An 18,858-nucleotide genomic window follows, 5' to 3' on the forward strand; every position below is an offset into this window, starting at 1 on the left:
TTCCTCAATTGGGCACCTCTGACATCACAGCCAAGCGGAGCCAGCTCTGTGTCCCCAGCCCATGAAGGTCACTGCAGAGAGAAGCTCTGTTGTCTGCAGCCCACCTAATAGCTTAGGTGGAGTTATTATGATAGTCTTCGCTCAGAACTTGTTTGCAGACTATTTGCTCTTTGACGCCTGTGCTGGCACTATGGTGACTTGGGACATTTGTGGTGGAAGGTCATCACATGAGAGTGTTATAAATGGGTTGAGTACATGGAGACTGATGATGAATGGCATTTCACTGATCTCTAAAACCTAATACCTTTTTGGATACTTTCTCTTTGTTCCTTGGTTTTTAAATTTCATGTTTTTTCTATTTTTACACTTTCTGTCGCCCCTTTTTTCCATGTCTTTGTCCAGCTTGTAGCACCTATGAGCACCTGTGGACAGGATCTTACTAGAAATTTCTGAATTAGTAACTGAGCTTTCCTCCGGGCTGAGAACATGAGTGCTGTCTGAGCCCGTGAACTGAGGCAAAGGGAAGCCGCAGTTAGCTGTTCCCTTGTACTCCATAGATTTAGAAAAACTTGTCTCATTAAAAAGAAAATACATAGCATCTAATTCAAAAACATTTACCGGCACTTGTGGCAAAGAGCGAGCATAATGTCAAAAGAGTTTATAGCCAGAAAATGTCATTTACCATGTGAGGAAGACAGCTTACAGTGAGACCTGCAGATTAGGAATGAGGGCGGATAAGAAGCATTTTCACCTTTCCTTCAGGGTCAGCTTGTTAGAGTAATTTCATAAGAAATACTATTGAGTTGTCTTTGTTTTTTCCTCTTATCCCCCCAAGAAAACTGTTTAATAGAATGGAGTAGTTTTACTTTGAATTCCAGAAAAATTCAAATGAAACACATGAAGTTAACACAAGACCTTGAAGTTATAGGGATCCAAATGTCTTTTATCATATAAATATCAGACAAGGAAACTTACAGTAGGTATCAAAAATTTTACAGTCTGTACACTTTTTTTCTTGCAGCGTTTACATTATACACCTTTAGACAGAATTTCACAAGTGTTCAGTAAGGGGGTGAGTCAGTCAACAGAGGAGATGGGAAGGGACATCGCTGTCAGTGACAGCATCTGCCCTTGTTTGGGCAGACACGCGCCTGCCCAAACACTTCAAGCAGGATGGTAAACAACACTTGGTATGATAAGCAGAACTTGGTTCTGGGTTGTGTCAGCAGATCCCACCCGCTCCTACGGCTCTGCGGGAACAGTACCAGTTGCAGACTCCAGACAGCTTTTGTCCTTGCTGGCCTGTAAGAATTGTGTTGGAATGCTGCCTCCTGGTGTCTTTCCTGTTGATACTGCAGGACATAAGATCATCTAGCCATGACATCACTGACCTAGGCCCTCTGAATTCCTATAGTACAGGCTATTTACATAAAAGCTCCTTGGGAGATCTTTATCAGGCATGAGGAACAAGAAAAAGTGTTTTAAAAAAATTGAGCTATACACGTGTACTGGTGCGTAGCAGAGGAAATTATCCATAGTGAACAACATGAAATTTGAGGTCTGTCATTACTCATATTTTGAGTCTGTTATTACTCATAATTGTTCCATGTAATTGTTCCATACAATATTATACCTGCTAGAGGTGTATGTACCAGGTGGTAGCTATGCTTTGAGAATTTCTGAGTTTGGATTTAGAATAAGGACAAAATTGTGTGTAAAGCGGTTCATTAAAGTTGAGTGAAACTTTCACCACAAGTCAGTTCTTTGTCGCTAAAACTCCACAAAGGTACACAGATGGGCAGTGGTCTTTCATCAGATAAACTTAAGTGATCTGAGTACTTTAGGGGGCAGCACCATACTGTTCACACTCTTGTGGAGACTCAGTGCTGTTGGCTGTAGGGTTGGAACTCGTTTTGTGAGATGGCACTCTCGGAAGTTGTTCACCCTGTGTATGGATTACAAGTTAGCATGGCGCCAGACCTCCCAAGCATGGAAGCAAAGTCTTCCCAAAAGGACACGTTCAGATGAAATGTTTTTGAAAGCTAAAAAGCTGACAAGAAAGTTTATGAATAACTTCCCAGGCAACAAGTCAAACCCATTGATTTTTAACTTTCATGATAAATACTCAGAGACTGTTACACATGGTTTTGCAAAACAATACAATTGACATCATTAGCAGTTTGTCTTCTAATGAACAGAACTGTATTTGTGAATTTGTAAATTACTAAAAGGTATTTGATTCACATCTGCATTCTCTAGAGGAGAAAGTCCAAGCTACATGCATGCCTGATACTGTATATACATATTCTATACATATGTACATGCTACCAGCTGTTAAAACCCTCACATCCATTAGTTTATTTCTAGATAGTCAAAGTGAAACAGTTTAAGCACAAATTCAGTTCAAAAGAAAACCTTGTAATAGTTTACTTAAAAAGAGAAACTTGAGCATAAAGAATTAAACACTGTCCACAGACCATTTCTTTTAAAAAGTCATGGATTCTTAAGTGTACCCACTAGAGAATATATGAACAAACACGTTTATGTCACATGTCTTCGCTAATTAGCTGTGTATGGCATGGTAATTGCTGTTTGTGGATGGTGAGTTTTAGTTCGTATTTCATGATCACTAAGACCTAGGGCTATGAGTTGACCTGCAATTGGATAACGTCAAGTTCAATTAAAAAGCCTTGGATTTAAAACCAAGCTACATGTCTAGGAGTTCACTTCTAGGTAGATATGCTGATGTGCCTACCAGCAAGGGAGGAAGTGGGGGGGGCGGGAGAGGAAGGACAGGGAGGGAGGCTCTTGGTCAGATCTGAGGTAGTGAGGTAGGGATCAGTGTCACAAACAATGCAGGCAGGTCCAAGTCACCACTTTCAGGGTATTGTTTCCATGATGAGCAGACTTGGGTAGAAGTTTGCAGAAACCCTGGGCAAGGCAGCACATTGGTTCTTCAGGGACTTTTCATCTACAAATCAGTAAAGCAGGCTGCCTGAGACACTATGAGGAAACTACGGTCTTATTTTAGCACACGGTTTGGTATTGGTTCCAGTAAAGAAAGCAAAGGGTTTTAATATGAATGCTCAAAGCTTTACCAAACTTGAACTTCCCATTGATCCACTGACTGAAAACCAATGACTCACATTAAGAATATTTTAGGTAAAAAACAATGACGCCAGAAACAGTGGCTGGCTTTCCCCCTTTCAAGAAGTTGCCCGAACCTCTGCAGTCAGTTTTTGAAGTGAGATCCCAGGATACTTGTCCACAGATTCTCTTCTTGAATTTCTGGATTAAGAACAATCACCCCGATCCATCTGTGCTAAGACATGATTGCTTTTCTCAAGCTGAAGGGACTCTATTTTCTTCTGTGCATACTTCAGTTGGATCTTCAGGGCATCATTATCTGCTTTCAGGGTATTTATTTCCTAAAAGAAATGAGAATAGGGCATGTTAATAGAGAGGCAGTGAGTGGGAAATCACGTACAGCATCAAGAGGATTCGATTTGATTGGCATCTCCTATTCACTGTGGTTAAGAATTACAAACTATTTTCAAAGCAGTTATTTAGCTGTGAGTATAAAATAACACTTTATCATGGACATGTGCAAATAGCAGTTACTCTTTGTTATCGTATCACAGATGTGAGTGGCTAGCAGACAGAATAATCCATTCTTGGGAAGTGAATGGAGGAAGACACAACCTTTGGATAGTGTGTAGTGGGCATCGTAACTAAGCAGAAAGTAGTCTGTGGTCTGGCCTGCTGTGAACAATAAAAGCAGTACCTCAAAACTCTGTGAAATGAGATGTTATAGTTAATTAAACCTAGGTGTGATTCACAACCCCCAATAGTGATAACTAATATGCCTTTTTGATGGAAGACTTTTGTCTCACCCCAAATGGGGATTTAGTGTTCTATTGGCAGCCCACAGTTTCACTGTGCAGTCATTGGGTAATCTCCAGGCTTCTGGTGTCGAGGAAAATATCCTCATGTCAGACTGACTTACCTGGGTGTCAGAAGACATAGGTGCAGTGTCTGATTAACTGGGCCCCTCTGGGCTCTCAGGCTGAATTACCTAGTGCTCTCTACCAGCTTATGTGAGATCGAGTGCTTGCCGTGAGCCTGATACTGCTATGTGACAATAGAATGCTGTCTGATAATAGGGCCGCGTAATCCTCATGCACACCGGGAAACAGGTGTTGGCTGTAAACTTTCGAGGGGCAGAAAGTGCAAACATACATAGTTCTAGAGCCCAGGCATATCTGACCTGTCTCTGTGATGCAGGTAAGAAAAAAAAGAGAAGCAGCTAATAAAACATCAAGGTTTATGGCTCTGGTAGCTGGGTGGGAATTATTCTCTCATGTGTTTCTCATAGCATTTTTCACAACTATTTTGCTACCTTTGATGAGCATGTCAGATTTGAAACCTCAGCATGGACTCCTAGTCCTGTATTTTACAGAGGACCAACCAGGTTGCAGAGTTTAACAACCGGCATAAGAAATGTCTGGGATTAGATCCCCGAACTTAGGAGGCAGAATCAGGCAGATCTCTGAGTTTGAGGCCAGCCTGGTCTACTGAGTGAATTCCAGGACAGCCAGGACTACACAGAGAAACCCTGTCTTGAAAATCCCAAACCAAAACAAACAGCAACAAACAAAACAAAACAAAAAAGAAATGTCTTAGTCTCAGACCCAAGTCTTGTACTTTATCATGTTCCCTTTTCGCGATTTCTTTTATTGTTCTAAAGGGTAACTTTCGGCAGTTTCTCTTCCTAAGGCAACCCAAGTGTGGCTACCTTCCGACTAACTTGTTTGCTAACACGCATTTTAAAGGTACTTTGAGTAAAAGACATGTTTTCTTCCAGAAAATCTGTGGCTCTTTGTCCCGTGTTCCTCCTGATACCATCCATGCTCTTCATTCCAGTCACCAAATCAAGTCACGAAAGTCTAGCACATATGTCTAGCACATAGCTCTCTGACTCTCCTGGGGGCCTGGCAGGGAAGGAACCTTGCTGGTAACAATGATGAGCATCCTGGAACCTGGGGGGCGGCTTCACTGTATACTACTCAGACAAGTACATTAAGCTAGGTGGATGGTGGGTTATGTACTGACCGGCCTGCAAACATATGCAAATCTTGATGTCTGAGGGAAAACGGCATAAAAACATTCCTTAGGAAAAATAAACACCATTCAAGCTAATGTCTCCTCTCTTCCTTGACACTAAAATGCCTTATATTACCTACATTTGGCAACTTTCTTCCCCCTTTTTTTTTTTGTCTGCTTAACTTAACTTGCTAGGAATCAACTTGATTTGGATCTTCGCTCTTATGCTTTTTCGCTATTGGATTTTACTTCAGCAGGAGAGCTAAAAAAGGGAGGGGGGCAGCGAGAAGGGCGGCACCTGTTCCAGTTCTTGGTAGGTCCGGAGCCTGAGGTGAAGCTCCTGTTTGGGCTTTATAAGCGATTCTTTGTTCTCCCACTTGACGAATGCCCGCTTTCGGAGCAGCACTGGGCTGGGGCATGGCGACGGGGGACTGGGGAGCACGTAGAGAGCATCCTGCGCAGGCTTCCGTGGGGAGCTCAACACAAAGTGACCGGCAGGCATCTCGCCGCCAACCCACGGGAACGGTTCTGTCTGGGTGGTCTTGTGGGCAACAGTCCTCTTCAGCCGAACTGAAATCTTCTGTGAGGACACGCCCAGGAGCATGATGGTCCGATCCTTGCTCTCCTCGCTGTGGTCCACAGCCTCCCCATTTTGGAATATGAAAGATCCTTCATCAGGTGCTGTAGAGAGAGATACATTTGTTAGTGCTCTCAGACCATGATGAACTCAAGATTCTCAACATTTGTTTGAAATGAGACCTTCCTTATTTCTGGAGTTCCAAGTACCTTCTGTTTGGGGACATGCATTGTCAGGTGGGAGTAGCAGCAGAAACCTAGGGTTTCAGTGTCAGGATTCACCCACACCAAGGAAAGAACATCTTTTTTTTTTTTTTTTTTAACCTTTTTAAATAAGATTTGTAAAATGTGTAGTGTGTGTGTGTGTGTGTGTGTGTGTGTGTGTGTGTGTGTGTGTGTGTGTGCAGTGCCCTTGGAGGTCAGAAGAGGGTTTCCGGTCCTGTAGAACTGGAGTTACAGGTGGTTGTGAGATATCATGTGGGTGCTGGGAACTGAATCCAGGTTTCTGCAAGAGCAAGAAGTGCTCTGAACCTCTGAGCCATCCCGAGCCCCCAAAGCATCCTTTTCTGTTTGCACAAAAGTTACCTGGATAGTTACTGTTCCTGTAAGTAAGTTAGAATCCTTGCCTCGATGTAGCAAGGTTTCCTAAGCACTAATAAAGATGGCAGGATAAACATATAGACAGAATGTTCTATAAATGCTTTCTGTGGACTCCAGAGCAAGAGCTATTACTCAGAGTTTGATCCAGGTACCGGGAGTGTTACCTAAGCAGACAGACAGTGGGAACCTCTGAGGGATTCATGTGTATGATTGGTACAGATAAACGGTGAGGTGGCAGGATTAGTTTTGTGGAGTGTGTTCTAAAATGTTTCACACTTATTTGATTCTGCAGGGCTCAAAACAAACTAGCCATCTGATTTTTCTTTTAGCCAATATCCCTTCCTGAGACTCAGCCTGGAAATTTTAACTATAAGGAGTAATTTCTTGAGAAAGTAGAGGATTAGAGGATGCATTTGAGATGGGTGGTCAGATAAACTGGAGGTCACCCAAATTTACCTTTTGCAGAGGTTTAGCACTAATTTTGAGCTCCATGCAAAGTAATTAGGGTCTATACACCATTTATGAATAAATACATTTTGGATTCTGTTTATTTCATTAGATGGAGATGAAAAATATCCTACTCTCCAGAGCTTAGAGAATGAAGTGATTTTATGTATAAAAAAGGTTTTTCTATTTTTTGGATATACATTTATATTAAAATGATACATTTTTCTTATTGCTGAATTTAAAAAGGGATTCTTTTGTGTCTGTGTACAGAGGTATGTGCCTGTGTGTTTCATGCCTGGAGGCTAGAAGGCATAGGGCATCCTCTATTACTTTCCACCCATTCTCTATATTCTTTACCCTTCCTTTTTCATGTGACAATGTCCATCCTGTACAATGCAGAATCTCCAGCAAATTTGACTCAAACATACTGAGTCACTCCACAGAACCAAGGCTGGTTCACAGGGCCACTTCCTGTTGACCAGTTCAGTGGACTATCTTTCAAATCCCAGAGGTAGGAATAAGCCAGTGTTCTGACCCACAGAGCAGACCAGAGTCAGACGACAGGTCCTTTCTCCAGATGCCTTCTGAGTAGAGCATCCCTGAGGTTCAGAAGATGATGTGCATTCTTCCCCAAAGCTGGCTACTGGACAGATCTCAAGTTAGTTGTCTAGTTAGGTAAAGCTTATGAGGGATATGCAATTCCCCACTAGCCAGGCTCACCAGCATCTCACTGACAAGTTTGCCAGGGCACTCTAGATTTCATGCTCTACAGAGAAACTCCCTTTCCTGTGGCTGGAGCTGAGGCATCAGGCATCAAGGTGCCTTATTCCCGTACCACACCCACCCCGGGTCTCTTAAGTCTTACCTTTCCCTATTCTGCTGCTGTTTTTCCAATCTATCTAAAAATGTGTTATATACCTGTTAAACAAGTTGTAAACTTTAGTGTGTGTGTGTGTGTGTGTGTGTGTGTGTGTGTGTGTGTGTGTGCATGCGTGCGTGTTCACCATGGCCTGTGTGTGAAGGTCAGAGGACAACTCTGGATTCAGTTCTCTCCTTCCATTTTTAAAATGATTTTTAAAAATTATTCATTGGTGTTTTGCCTGCACATTATATATATATATGTGTGTGTGTGTGTGTGTGTGTGTGTGTGTGTGTGTGTGTGTGTGTGTATGTGTATAAGGATGTCAGGTCCCCTGGAACTGAAGTTAAAGACAGTTGAGAGCTGCCATGTTGGTGCTGGGAAATGAACCCGGGTCCTCTGGAAGAGCAGCCAATGCTCCCAACCACTGAACTATCTCTCCAGGCCTGTGGGAGACCTACTTCCATTTTCCTCCCACAGGGTACTCTTGAGGAGGGTGAAGTGAGAAATATTTAGATTGAAGGATAGAGGGGAGAGAAACAGATAGAAACACAGGATAACCTCGGGAGGGCCTGGATCATTTTCCCCTGGCCCTTTCTGTCTCTTCTAAAGGGCTACTTATAGGAGTGCCAAGGGGTGGAGCAAAGACCACCCTCTAGCTCAGCCATGTGCAGACCCTTCCAATCACCTAGTAACCATGTACATGGTCAAGCAATCCTCTAAATGCCGCCCTGCTGGGTAAAGCAAGCTCAGATCTCACTAGGAAACCTCTGTGGGCCTCCACACAGACCCCCCTCCTTCCACCTTTCTGTGGGTCCCAGGATTGAATTGGGGCCACTTGTCTTGCACAGCAAGCATCTTCACCTCCGGAGCCATCTCACCAGTTGAGAAGCAGGCGTCAGGTGCTTCTGTTCTACCATCTTGAACCCCCCTCTCCCTTTCCTGACTTGAACACAGTTACACTTTAAACCAACCAAACTTATGCCTATTGTTGAGGTAGAACTCCAGGTGTTCAGAAATCCAGAGGATGAATCTTGAGGACTCTACCCCTCTGTTGTAAGAGCTGCTTGTTTTGGAACAGGGACAATGCCCAGTCTTCCGCCTGGCATTTACAACACGCCTGACTGGCTTCTACTTGCTTTTCTACTTTACTTCTCACCTCCGCCTTCACTTCCACCACAGCACCTCACTCATCCCAGCAGCACTGCCTACACCTTTTCTGCCTTTTGCTCCATCCCCCATCTTCTCTGGAGTATTCCTCATCTTCCTCATGACGTGGCACCACCTTTCCCTTGAAACTTGGCTGAAATTCCACCTTCTCCAAGAAGGCTTTCCCAGCAGCCCGGCACAGTGACCCCTCTAATGTACACATCTGTCATCTGTGTCCCCACAGCCTACTCAGCCTTCACTGACTTCCACCCTGCTCCATGTCAGGACACTGTCATTTCTCCCAGCTGGAGACATTCTCTCTACTTCTTTGCCCTCCAGACCTGGGGAGTCTCCGGTCTATTTGCTTCAAATTATTTCCGAGTCACTCTTTACCTGCATTTTGCCATATGCAGAGTTAGCTGTGACAATTCTGGCTTAGCCTCAGGTTGTCCCTGCATGATTTGGTTAATCTTCAAGCAGTTTCTCTTTTTTTTTTTTTTTTTTTTTTTCTTTCTGTATTTACTTTTCTGGTTTTAGCATTTTAGTCATTTTCCTTCACCTGACCTCTCAAGGTTCTCAGTCCAGGGCAGGGTGTTAATTTAACGGGTGGGGATCCTCTTCTGGAAGAAAACCAGGGATGATGCACAGTCACTGAGCCAGTGCATACCCTTGCCTGTAGGGAAGCCTATTTCCGGCTGCCAGCCCTAAGTCCAGTCACATTGTGTTGGAGGCTCCTTTCTCAGTTGTTAGCAATGAGTCTGGTTCTGGTCACTTTAGTGCATCGTGGTCTCTGTTAAATTGCAGAAATTAAATTCTCAGCAGTGTCTGCTTCCTTCTGGAAACAGAGTCAAGAAGACCTATGGTTTCAGCTTCTACTAAGATTGTTTCAGCTTCTGCTGATAGTATGTTCTCCAGACGTTTCTGAGCTATGGGGATGTTAGTCTTCACTTCTGAACACAGCTATTCGTTTTACATACTATGTTACTTTCAGACTGCATGTTATGCATGCTATACATTCGTTCTCGCTATCTCTCCTCCTCCCCATCCTTGGTCTGGGTTTAAGGATAGAGGAAGAGAATTAACATGGGATGCTGCTCTTGGTGTAGGTGCCCAGAAGCACCTGATGACTTTTCTTTTTAGTCTAATTTCCACTCTGTTACAGCACTCAGAGAGTTAAAATCCACGATGAGCCAGCCATGGCGTAGCAATTGAGGTCAAGGCTAACTGGAAGTAAGAATCACGGGGTGATTTTTCTTACCCGCCAAACCTGACCCTTACCCACAGCAAACGTCGCCAGGGCCTGCTTACCATGGAGCAGATCTTTGGTTCCCAGTGGGCAAAGGTTGGACATTGGCACCACAGAGCTGATGTTCTCCATGGACACCGCTGGGCTCTTGACTCGCTTCTTGCACTCGAACACTACCAGATCTTTGCACTGTTTGTGGCAGTTCATCCCGCAGTCTGTGGACAAGACACTCTGCTCAGAAGTCTTTCGCTCACTTCTCCAGTGACTCTCACAACCAAACTCATGCACTGCCCTCTTGTCAAACTCAGTTGGTCTAGCCTCTGGAGCTAGCACACCTGACATTCCTAAGGGGTCTAGGAAAGACCACCTCCTGATTCTTAATCCCCTTGGTAAGTCCCAGAGCTTGGCATCACTGCATCAATGAGTTTCAGAACTCAGCAGCATCTCATCGTGAAGAGAAGAGATGCCAACCTGGAAAATTAGGTCCTGAGGCATCCGCTGAAAAAAGAAAACCTGACTGGTCCTGTAGTAACCTTACCCAGGGAGATTCCCTTTCCTTGAGCATCTATCTTTCCATGTTTCTACAAGGAGCACAGCCATCCATATTTCCAGAGCAACTGAGACAAAGAGAGGGTCTTGTGGAGGGAAACTACTTGACTGGTCTCTTGGGCATCCCTCATCTTGGCTTAGGATGCTCTTTGGAAACCAGTTTGGACACGGGGCTCTGAACTCAGCCAAGAAAGTTTGGACTGAATGGACAGCTACTATGCAGAAAAAAATGTAATCAAGGAGAGCTCTTCAGACAAGGGAAGTGACCCCATTCCTCAAAGCTGAGACTTACCTTTACAGCGATATCCTTGCTTGATCACTCCCCAGAGCTACAAGCCAAAGAAAACAATATGGCACAAGTCATTTATCTGTTTGGTGTGAAACTCCACCTTAGCATTCATTCTCTATCTTTGTTCTATTGTCTATCAATGAGTAGACCCCGGTAGCATTTATTCTCTATCTTTGTTCTACTGTCTATCAATGGGTAGACCCTGGTAGCATTCATTCTCTATCTTTGTTCTACTGTCCATCAATGGGTAGGCCCTGGTAGCATTCATTATCTTCATCCTACTGTCTATCAATGGGTAGATACTGGTGGCTTTCTCATGTCCTAGTCCTCTGACAAGAAGCCACTGGTCAGAGACAACTGCTACCTTTGCAAGTGTTCTGTATGGTCCAGCACTCTGCAGGCCTGATGTGGATGAGCCTGGACCAATAGGCACCCTGAGGACTGAGTGTGTGGTCCTGGGTCATAAACTTGGGTTTTTAGGAAACTATTAGTTGGGTTGGGACAGAGGGCAAACAGCACTCAGGTAATCTCTGAGATAAGATTTTTTAAAAATCTATTTTTGGACAATTTCCCTCACATATATAATGCATTCTAATAATACTCATTCCTCTACCCCATCCTCCTTTATCCTTCTCTCATTCCTCACTCCTCTCAATAAGTCTCCCTCCCAAAGCCATATGTTTTTAGATTTTGTTCTGTGACATACTGAATTTAACCACAGCTACCCTGTGGGGTGTGGAGTGACCTACTGGAACACCTGTAATTTAATTTCTTTTGAAGGGGGAAGAAAGACATGTCCTATTTCTTATTTTCTAACATTTGAAACAGCATATAACATTTTTAAAAGGTATATCCAAATTCCACATTTCCATACCATTTATCCCAGACCTTTAATGCACCAGGGAAGAAAAAAGGCAGGAAGAAATTAGATACAGACCAAGCCCATACAATCGAGGACTATGTTTTCTGGGTGTTCTCTTGAGTTCTGAGCTGGAGTGATTATGTAAGGATTTTAAGGCTGTGCCTGTCTTATTTATTTATTTATTTATTTATTTATTTATTTATTTATTTATTTATTTATTTATTTTTGGTTTTTTTTGAGACAGGGTTTCTCTGTGTAGCTTTGTGCCTTTCCTGGAACTCACTTTGTAGACCAGGCTGGCCTTGAACTCACAGAGATCCGCCTGCCTCTGCCTCCTGAGTGCTGGGATTAAAGGTGTGCGCCACCACCGCCCGGCTCTGTCTTACTTATTTAAACTGTCCTGTACTGTACACTACCCCCCCCCGCCCCCCGCAACGCATCCACACCAAGTTCCACTCCAACGCCCTAAGAACAACTTACAAAGCCAGCACAGTTGTCACAGAAAGTGGGCTTCAGGTAGGTGGTCTCTTGAAAGTTGTGAGGAAAACCCAGGCCCAGCTTGGAGTAGATGGAGCTGGCCCTCATGAAGTAGGCTGTGATCTCGTCCCTGCTGATGAGCCCTTCCCTGAAGCAAATGACAGGCAAGGGGGTCAGTAGAGGAAGGGTGGTTTCCAGCCGTTGGAGCTACCCTTTCCTTTTGTCCTTCCTATGGCTGCTTCCTTGAGTTCCCCTCAGAGTAAGGACATGGGATGGCACAGGGTGAGAAAGCGAGGCAGTCTGACTGCTCGTCACACCTGGCAAATGGCCAAACAGATCAGTGTGTTCACGACTTGAAAGGGAAGTGGTGTGGGAGGTGTGTATAGGAAAGCAAAGACCTCATGCCTGGGTCTGGCTTGAGACAGGAAGGACACTTGTAGAACCCACCGGCCATGCATTGGTTTTCTGTTGAGAACGAGGATAAAGCTTTTAGGGCCACGAGGAAAATGCAGAGAGCGTTGCTGTAACTGTGAGCCGCTTCCATGATTTGTAACACCAAAGCAGGAAGGAAGGCCAAATGTTCTCTCCTAAGCTGGTGGCATTGGGAGTCTTCACGTGAGAACTATTCAGAGAGTGCATGGGTTTTGTGGTTTGATGATATTTATAGGTTGGGAGTCCGGACTAAAGGAGTGAGGCCTTCACTTGACGGTGGCTCTTTCTTCCAGGCTTATAAATCACAGAAGCCTGGCAGCACACATGTTCGCAAGTTCCTCAGGGACCCCTTACATAGTCCCCCACACCATCCTCACCTGTCTTTGTCCATCACACAGAAGGAAAATGGAAAGCTAGCAGCGATCTTTTCAAACTCCTCCTGAGAGATGTAGCCATCCTGGTCGAGATCATAGTTCTTGAAGACAGACTGGAAAAAAAAAAAAGAGTTTCTTTCATTTACTGAAGGAAACTGATCATCTCTCCCTTTAGCTAAATGACAAGGGGGCGATATGTAAAAGATTGGTAACCGCCTGAATAAGAGCAGCCCTGAGACATACTCCCTAAACTGTGGCATTGGCACAGCAGGGGACATCCCAGGACTCTGCTGCCCCAGCCACTACAGGGTGCCCAGGTGCTCCCAACCTGTAAATATCAACTGTACCACACACTGGCTACTGCACTGGGTAGAGGATGGGTGAGTTCTCCCTCCACTCTGCTCTCCCTGCAGGGCGCTGTTTGCCTCCCTGGGAAGCTCAAGGCCTAACCCAATTGGAAGTGTTCTCTTCCTTGTGCTGGGGATAATCCTTCTGTATGCTGTGAGTATGCATTACTCTCATTGGTTAACAATAAAGCTGTTTGGCCTATAGCAAGGCAGGATAAAGTTAGGCGGGACAATCAAACTCACGACTGGGATGAAGAAGGGTGGGATTGGGGAGACACAAGCAAGCTGCCCCAAGAAGCAAGGTGCCAGAGGACCAGTAGAGCCACAGACCTCGTGGCAATATGTAGATTAATAGACATGGGCTAGTTTAAATGTAAGAACTAGTTGACACTAAACCTGAGCTATTGGCCGAGCATTTTGTACTTAATATAAAAAGCTTTTGCGTGTGTATTTGGGACCAGGCGGTTGGAACAGGAAAACTCTGCCTCCGTTTACATCCTTGATCCCTGTACTGCTTATTGTTCTGTATAAAGACAACATGGAAACACATCCCCTTCCTGTGCAGGTAGCCAGACCAAGCAGTGCCGAGTGTCCCGTTCTCCGTGTTTGCATTATTACATGCTGACCCTTGCCACATATTAACCAATAACTTCTAATCACATGTTCCCCTGCATGGGCCTGTAAGCAAGGCAAACCCACCCCATTGGAGACCAGTGCATTGCCATTATTTCCTCTGAAACGACTATGGCCACAATGTGTGGAGTGAGGCAGCTTTGTGCTCCCAAGGGAATGAGCTCCAGCATTCCCACCTTTGTCTCTGTCATCCTGGCCCCCTCTCCTCTCCACATCCTAAAATCAAAGCAGGCTATACCGGGATTTTTGTCTGCTGAAATGGGTACTTACGTCCACCATCCTCTGGACGTGTTTGCTGATGGTCTTCGGGTCCGGCTTGGGAGATACTCCGGAGGCCCAATCCACTACAACCGGTGGCTTCGAAGGTGTTAGTGGCTGCAATGGAACAGGGAAACCCTGGTGACTAATACAGGGTGACAGGGCTCCTTCCTTTCCTGACACCTGGCTGTGTGCCGTGGAAGAAGAGCGCGCACACAGTCGGAATCTTGGCTTGGCTCGCAGCTGTCTGAAGTGCTCCCTACGTGACCCCCAGCTGTGGATCATTTCTCTTCTCAGAGAAACAAAGTGTTGTGGGCCTGACTTCCAGATCCCTCTCCATGAAATCTCTTGTCAGACCTATCAACAGAGGCTAATGTGAATCATGTCAATTGCCTCGGTACTCCAGTCACATTTCAGTAGAGATGGATGAGAAAAAAACAAATCAAGACAGCAAGATGCACAAGGAAGAAATACAGTCTGCACATGCTGAGAGAGAATCTATTGCTGATCATTTGAAACCTGGCCCCGATTAAAATTCCCATGGAAAAAAAGTTGCTGACCCTTCTTCTGAAATGCCTCTAATGCTCTGGATGTGGACCCTCCTGACCATTCTATAGAGCAACCTGAAATCAACAACAACAACAAAATGATTTCTTGTGTGTAGACAACTCCCTTCCCTCAAGTCCTTGTTTGCGTTGTTGGGAAGCTTTTCAGGAGATGGGAATAATCCTGCTGCTTACTTGCCAGGAAGAAAGGCAGGCTCAGATAGCCTGTAACGGACCTACTGTGTGCAAAGCCAGGGCTTGGTGCTATTTTGAGCCCTGTTGGGCATAGGAGGTCAAAACATCCAGCACCTTCCTGTTGCAGAGCATCACAGGCCAATGAAGTTTCTTCTTTTGACCATGGCAGAAAGTTTCACAAATGTTGCTCTTTAGGGTGAGTATTGTTGCTGTCACCCAGTCTTAGAAAAGAGACGTGGGGATGCTGGGGGTGGGGGGGGAGACAGCACTGTGTCTCGTGACGCTGCCTCCTCTCTTTTGTAAGCCCCTGGCAGATTCTAGCCCACCCCCCTTAGGTATACAGTCACTTCCTGTTCACACAGTGGTCCCTTCGTCTAGACAACAAGCTGTTCATAGCTAAGAACTATGTGTCACACGTATGTGGAGAAGCTGTCTGTGTGCTTTGCACACAGCTGAGCACACAGCACAAACATACACTGAGTAAGCAACTGAAGGCCAGCTTCTTGAGGAGGAATCAAGCTTTCAAAGCCCTGCCCTACTGGAGCGCCAGGATGAGGAACTCACCGGGGCTCTGTGGTTCCTTGGTTCGCGGGCATAGGAAAGCTCATAGATTTCATCTTCAGTGTAGTAGAGATCCAGGGATAACTGCAGGGGATGCAGAACATGGTTAATTGCTAGGACACTCTACCTCTACCAGAACTGAGGGTTTTTTGCTTGGTTGCATTTTTTCCCCAGTGGTTCATCTTCTTGGTGCTTAGCAGGGATTTTGTTTGTTTTTTAGATTTATTCATTTTATTTTATGTTTGAGTGCTCTGTCTGCATGCGTGCATGTGTAGCATGGCGTGCTTTATGCCTGCAGGGGTCAGAAGAAGGCATTAGATTCCCTAGAGCTGCATTTACTGAGGGTTGTGAATCACCAGGTGGATGCAGGGAATTGAACCCTGGTCCTCTGTTAGAGCAGCAAGCGTCCTTAACTACTGAGCCACCTCTCCAGACTCAGCAGTTTGTTTTTAAAACACTAAGTGGGGGCCAGTAAGATGTTTCAGCAGGTAAAATCACTTGCTGTGGGAGGTTGGAGACCTGAGCTCAATTCCTGGAAGCCACCTAAAGCTGGAAGAAGAGAAATGGCTTGCTCACACTCGCACATGCACACACACACACACACACACACACACACACACACACACACACACACACAAATAAAAAATTAAAAATCAGAAAGTTTGGCTGCTATTTTGACAGGGAAAACAGCAATCTGTTCTTGTTAAAGTGTTCTCAAATACTGATGAAGTTCTAAGATGTTCTCTTTAATTGTGGTTTACTATCTTATGCATCTTCATAGAATTGATATTGGTGCCTGAGGCCAGAGACTTGCCAAAGTCACTTCATAAAAGAAAAAGAACTCCAAAACTGCACCCAAGCTGTGGGTGAACCCTGTGGCTCCATCAACATGCTCGGTGAAGTAGGAAGATACCGTGGCCACCATTCTTTCTACTATGAACAGAGAAGCAAGTTTCAACTTGTGTAATTTTAGGATAAGAGGTTTGAATCAACCCAAGACTGGCCCCTCAGAGTTCACAGAAGAGGAGCAGGCTTAGAGAGTATAGGCCTACATTCATGCAGCTGGCACACTGAAGCACCACAAATTTGGAAGGAAGTGCAGCTGATTTCACCCCACACCCACTACAAACCCTGATCTCCACTCTCCACATGTACCCTTGGCTAGGATGTGTCCAGGCACAGAGATCTAAGCTGAAACTAGCAGGACCCAAAGAGTCACTCATTTTCTTCTTATTTTGTTTTGTTTGGCTGTTTTTTTTGTTGTTGTTTTGTTTTGTTTTTTTACCCCCATCATACTGTATTTTATGAGAATACCCTGTCTCCATTTGTGACCAAGGCTTGCATCTTATTTGCTATCAACTCTGCCTTGAGAGCTTAGGAACAGCTTTTGCAGGAGTAGAAGCACACCCTTAGAAATTTGCCAGGCACAGTGCTTAAAAGAAAGCCTCCTGGGTCCCCTTCCCCAACTCAAGTCTAAATTGAGGCCTCTTGTACTTAATAAATGTCAGCTCCTCTGGGAAGTTGACCATTGTGCCTCTATATCCCATCCACAAAGAGGAAATGGCAATTCTACTCTGTAGTTAGTATATGGGAAGAGCAGTAGAATGGCCCCTGCTACATAGCTGGCACTTAGCAATTATTCTTCCATGGGGATCTCACCGTTAGCAGGTGCACCAAGTCCTTGTTGGCATCCAATGGTGGGGCCACCTCTTGCAGCTGGACCAGTTCATTGATATGATTGTAAAGGGCCAGGAGCTTTTGGACGTTCACCTTCCCATCCTCCAGATAGTCGGGCATGGCTTCATATAGGGAAATGAGGTCCTTGAGGTGCACCCCCAGGATGGGGATTTTGAAGTGGGTGCACTCCCCATAGGCTCGTCTGTAGTTGTCATAGTTTCTGCATGAAGACAGCAGCTCAGTCATCTCACCCAGAACCTACAAAGCAGAACGGAAGGGTCACAGACACCTGTGGGACCTAGTGTGCTGCCCACACCGGCCACCTTGCTTACCCTCGTGTCCACCATGATTTTAGCCCATCCCTAGTCTGTTGGGCAGTGGGTGATACATCTCATTTGTAGCTATTACAACTCTCAAATTCAAACTCCAGCTACGTCAGATGTCAGAGTAGAGTCATAAACCAAGGATTTCTTCCTCCATATCACTACATAGTTTCATTTGAAAAAGTGTTATCATTTTATATTCAACTGATTTATTTTTAGAACTAATATAAGCACTGGACACAACAAGGTAAATAAGTGCCTTCGTGACCCCAAGCCATAAGTTGCCTTCCCTGGTATCCATGAAAGCTTCAGGAAGTTGGGTATGGAATAATGTCTGGCATGTGAGGTCAGTAGGAGCTGCCTTTGCTGCTGCTCCCGGGAAGCTATGGATTTTATTTGGGGAGCTGCAGGAATGTAGTGCAGGTTACTACTCTGTGGCTCAAGATTCTCAAAGTGGGCCTATGCCTAAAGGAGCAGCCAGAGACAGTCTTTTCAAATACACCGGGCTACAGAACCCCCCTTCCCAAGTGTGATGATGACAGCTTTTCAGAGGCGGAGATGTGCAGTGACTTCACCCATCGTGTTCTCGCATATAATAACCATATTAGACACTATGCCAAATTCTTTTAATAACATTGTATCTATCAAGAACTATCATGCAGTGAGAAAGTAGAGGCTTGGACCATGCCCGCTCAGTCACTCTGAGACAGCAAGAGACCTCCCCCACCCCACCCCTTTGTCAAATGCTGCTGGCGAGTGTGAGCTATGTGAACTCACAAGGTGAGGTGAACAGTGGGATGTAGGATATGTAAAGTTTTGCTAGTGTTTCCATGGTTTCTGAAACATAAGCGATCTTTTCAGTGTGGTCTCAGCAGAACTGTTAGGGAATGAAAAGGTGATGGTTGATGGAAGGGATAATTAAGAGGGACTCCTTGAAAAGAGGATGAAGACATGGGATAAATGGATAGGGATATTGAGGCTCAGGAATCTTTCCCTAATAAGAGTACCCCCCTCCTGCTCTAGTTTAGGATGTTTGTGGCTTGTGGATAGTAAAGTCCCCTGACACGAGATGAGAGTGCTCAAACAGCCATCATTAGCCAGCCCATGCCAGGCACAGCTCACAACATCATGGTGGATGGTGGGCAGTACCTACACTAGCAGCCCTCTGCCATAGAGATTAAAGAATTTCCTGTGACATCTAACTAAGAATGTAGGACAGTGCACGAGACACTTAAGGACAATCATCCCATGTAAAACGTGTTATAAGACTGCAGCAAATGGCTGGGGGTGTAGCTCGGTGACCAGGCTCTTCTCTAGAATAGTGTATCTAAAGAGGGCATTTCCAACTCTGGAAAT

General features: G+C 44.9%; 1 protein-coding gene across 1 annotated transcript in view; it reads right to left on the reverse strand.

Annotated features, from left to right (window-relative positions):
• Positions 1 to 922: 922 nt before the first annotated feature.
• The window catches only part of Rasgrp1 (RAS guanyl releasing protein 1), a 63,970-nt gene continuing 46,034 nt past the window's right edge, over positions 923 to 18,858 (reverse strand). Inside the window, exons 9-17 of the mRNA XM_042275937.2 lie at positions 17,162 to 17,437; positions 15,506 to 15,586; positions 14,214 to 14,318; positions 12,967 to 13,076; positions 12,161 to 12,305; positions 10,822 to 10,858; positions 10,043 to 10,195; positions 5,402 to 5,784; positions 923 to 3,428 (exon numbers count right to left, since the gene is read on the reverse strand). Coding sequence (XP_042131871.2) covers positions 3,294 to 3,428; positions 5,402 to 5,784; positions 10,043 to 10,195; positions 10,822 to 10,858; positions 12,161 to 12,305; positions 12,967 to 13,076; positions 14,214 to 14,318; positions 15,506 to 15,586; positions 17,162 to 17,437 — 1,425 coding nt within the window. The 3' untranslated portion in view covers positions 923 to 3,293. The remainder of the gene's footprint in view (positions 3,429 to 5,401; positions 5,785 to 10,042; positions 10,196 to 10,821; positions 10,859 to 12,160; positions 12,306 to 12,966; positions 13,077 to 14,213; positions 14,319 to 15,505; positions 15,587 to 17,161; positions 17,438 to 18,858) is intronic.

Source organism: Peromyscus maniculatus, chromosome 4 (genome assembly GCF_049852395.1).
Source record: "Peromyscus maniculatus bairdii isolate BWxNUB_F1_BW_parent chromosome 4, HU_Pman_BW_mat_3.1, whole genome shotgun sequence".
Taxonomy (NCBI): domain Eukaryota; kingdom Metazoa; phylum Chordata; class Mammalia; order Rodentia; family Cricetidae; genus Peromyscus; species Peromyscus maniculatus.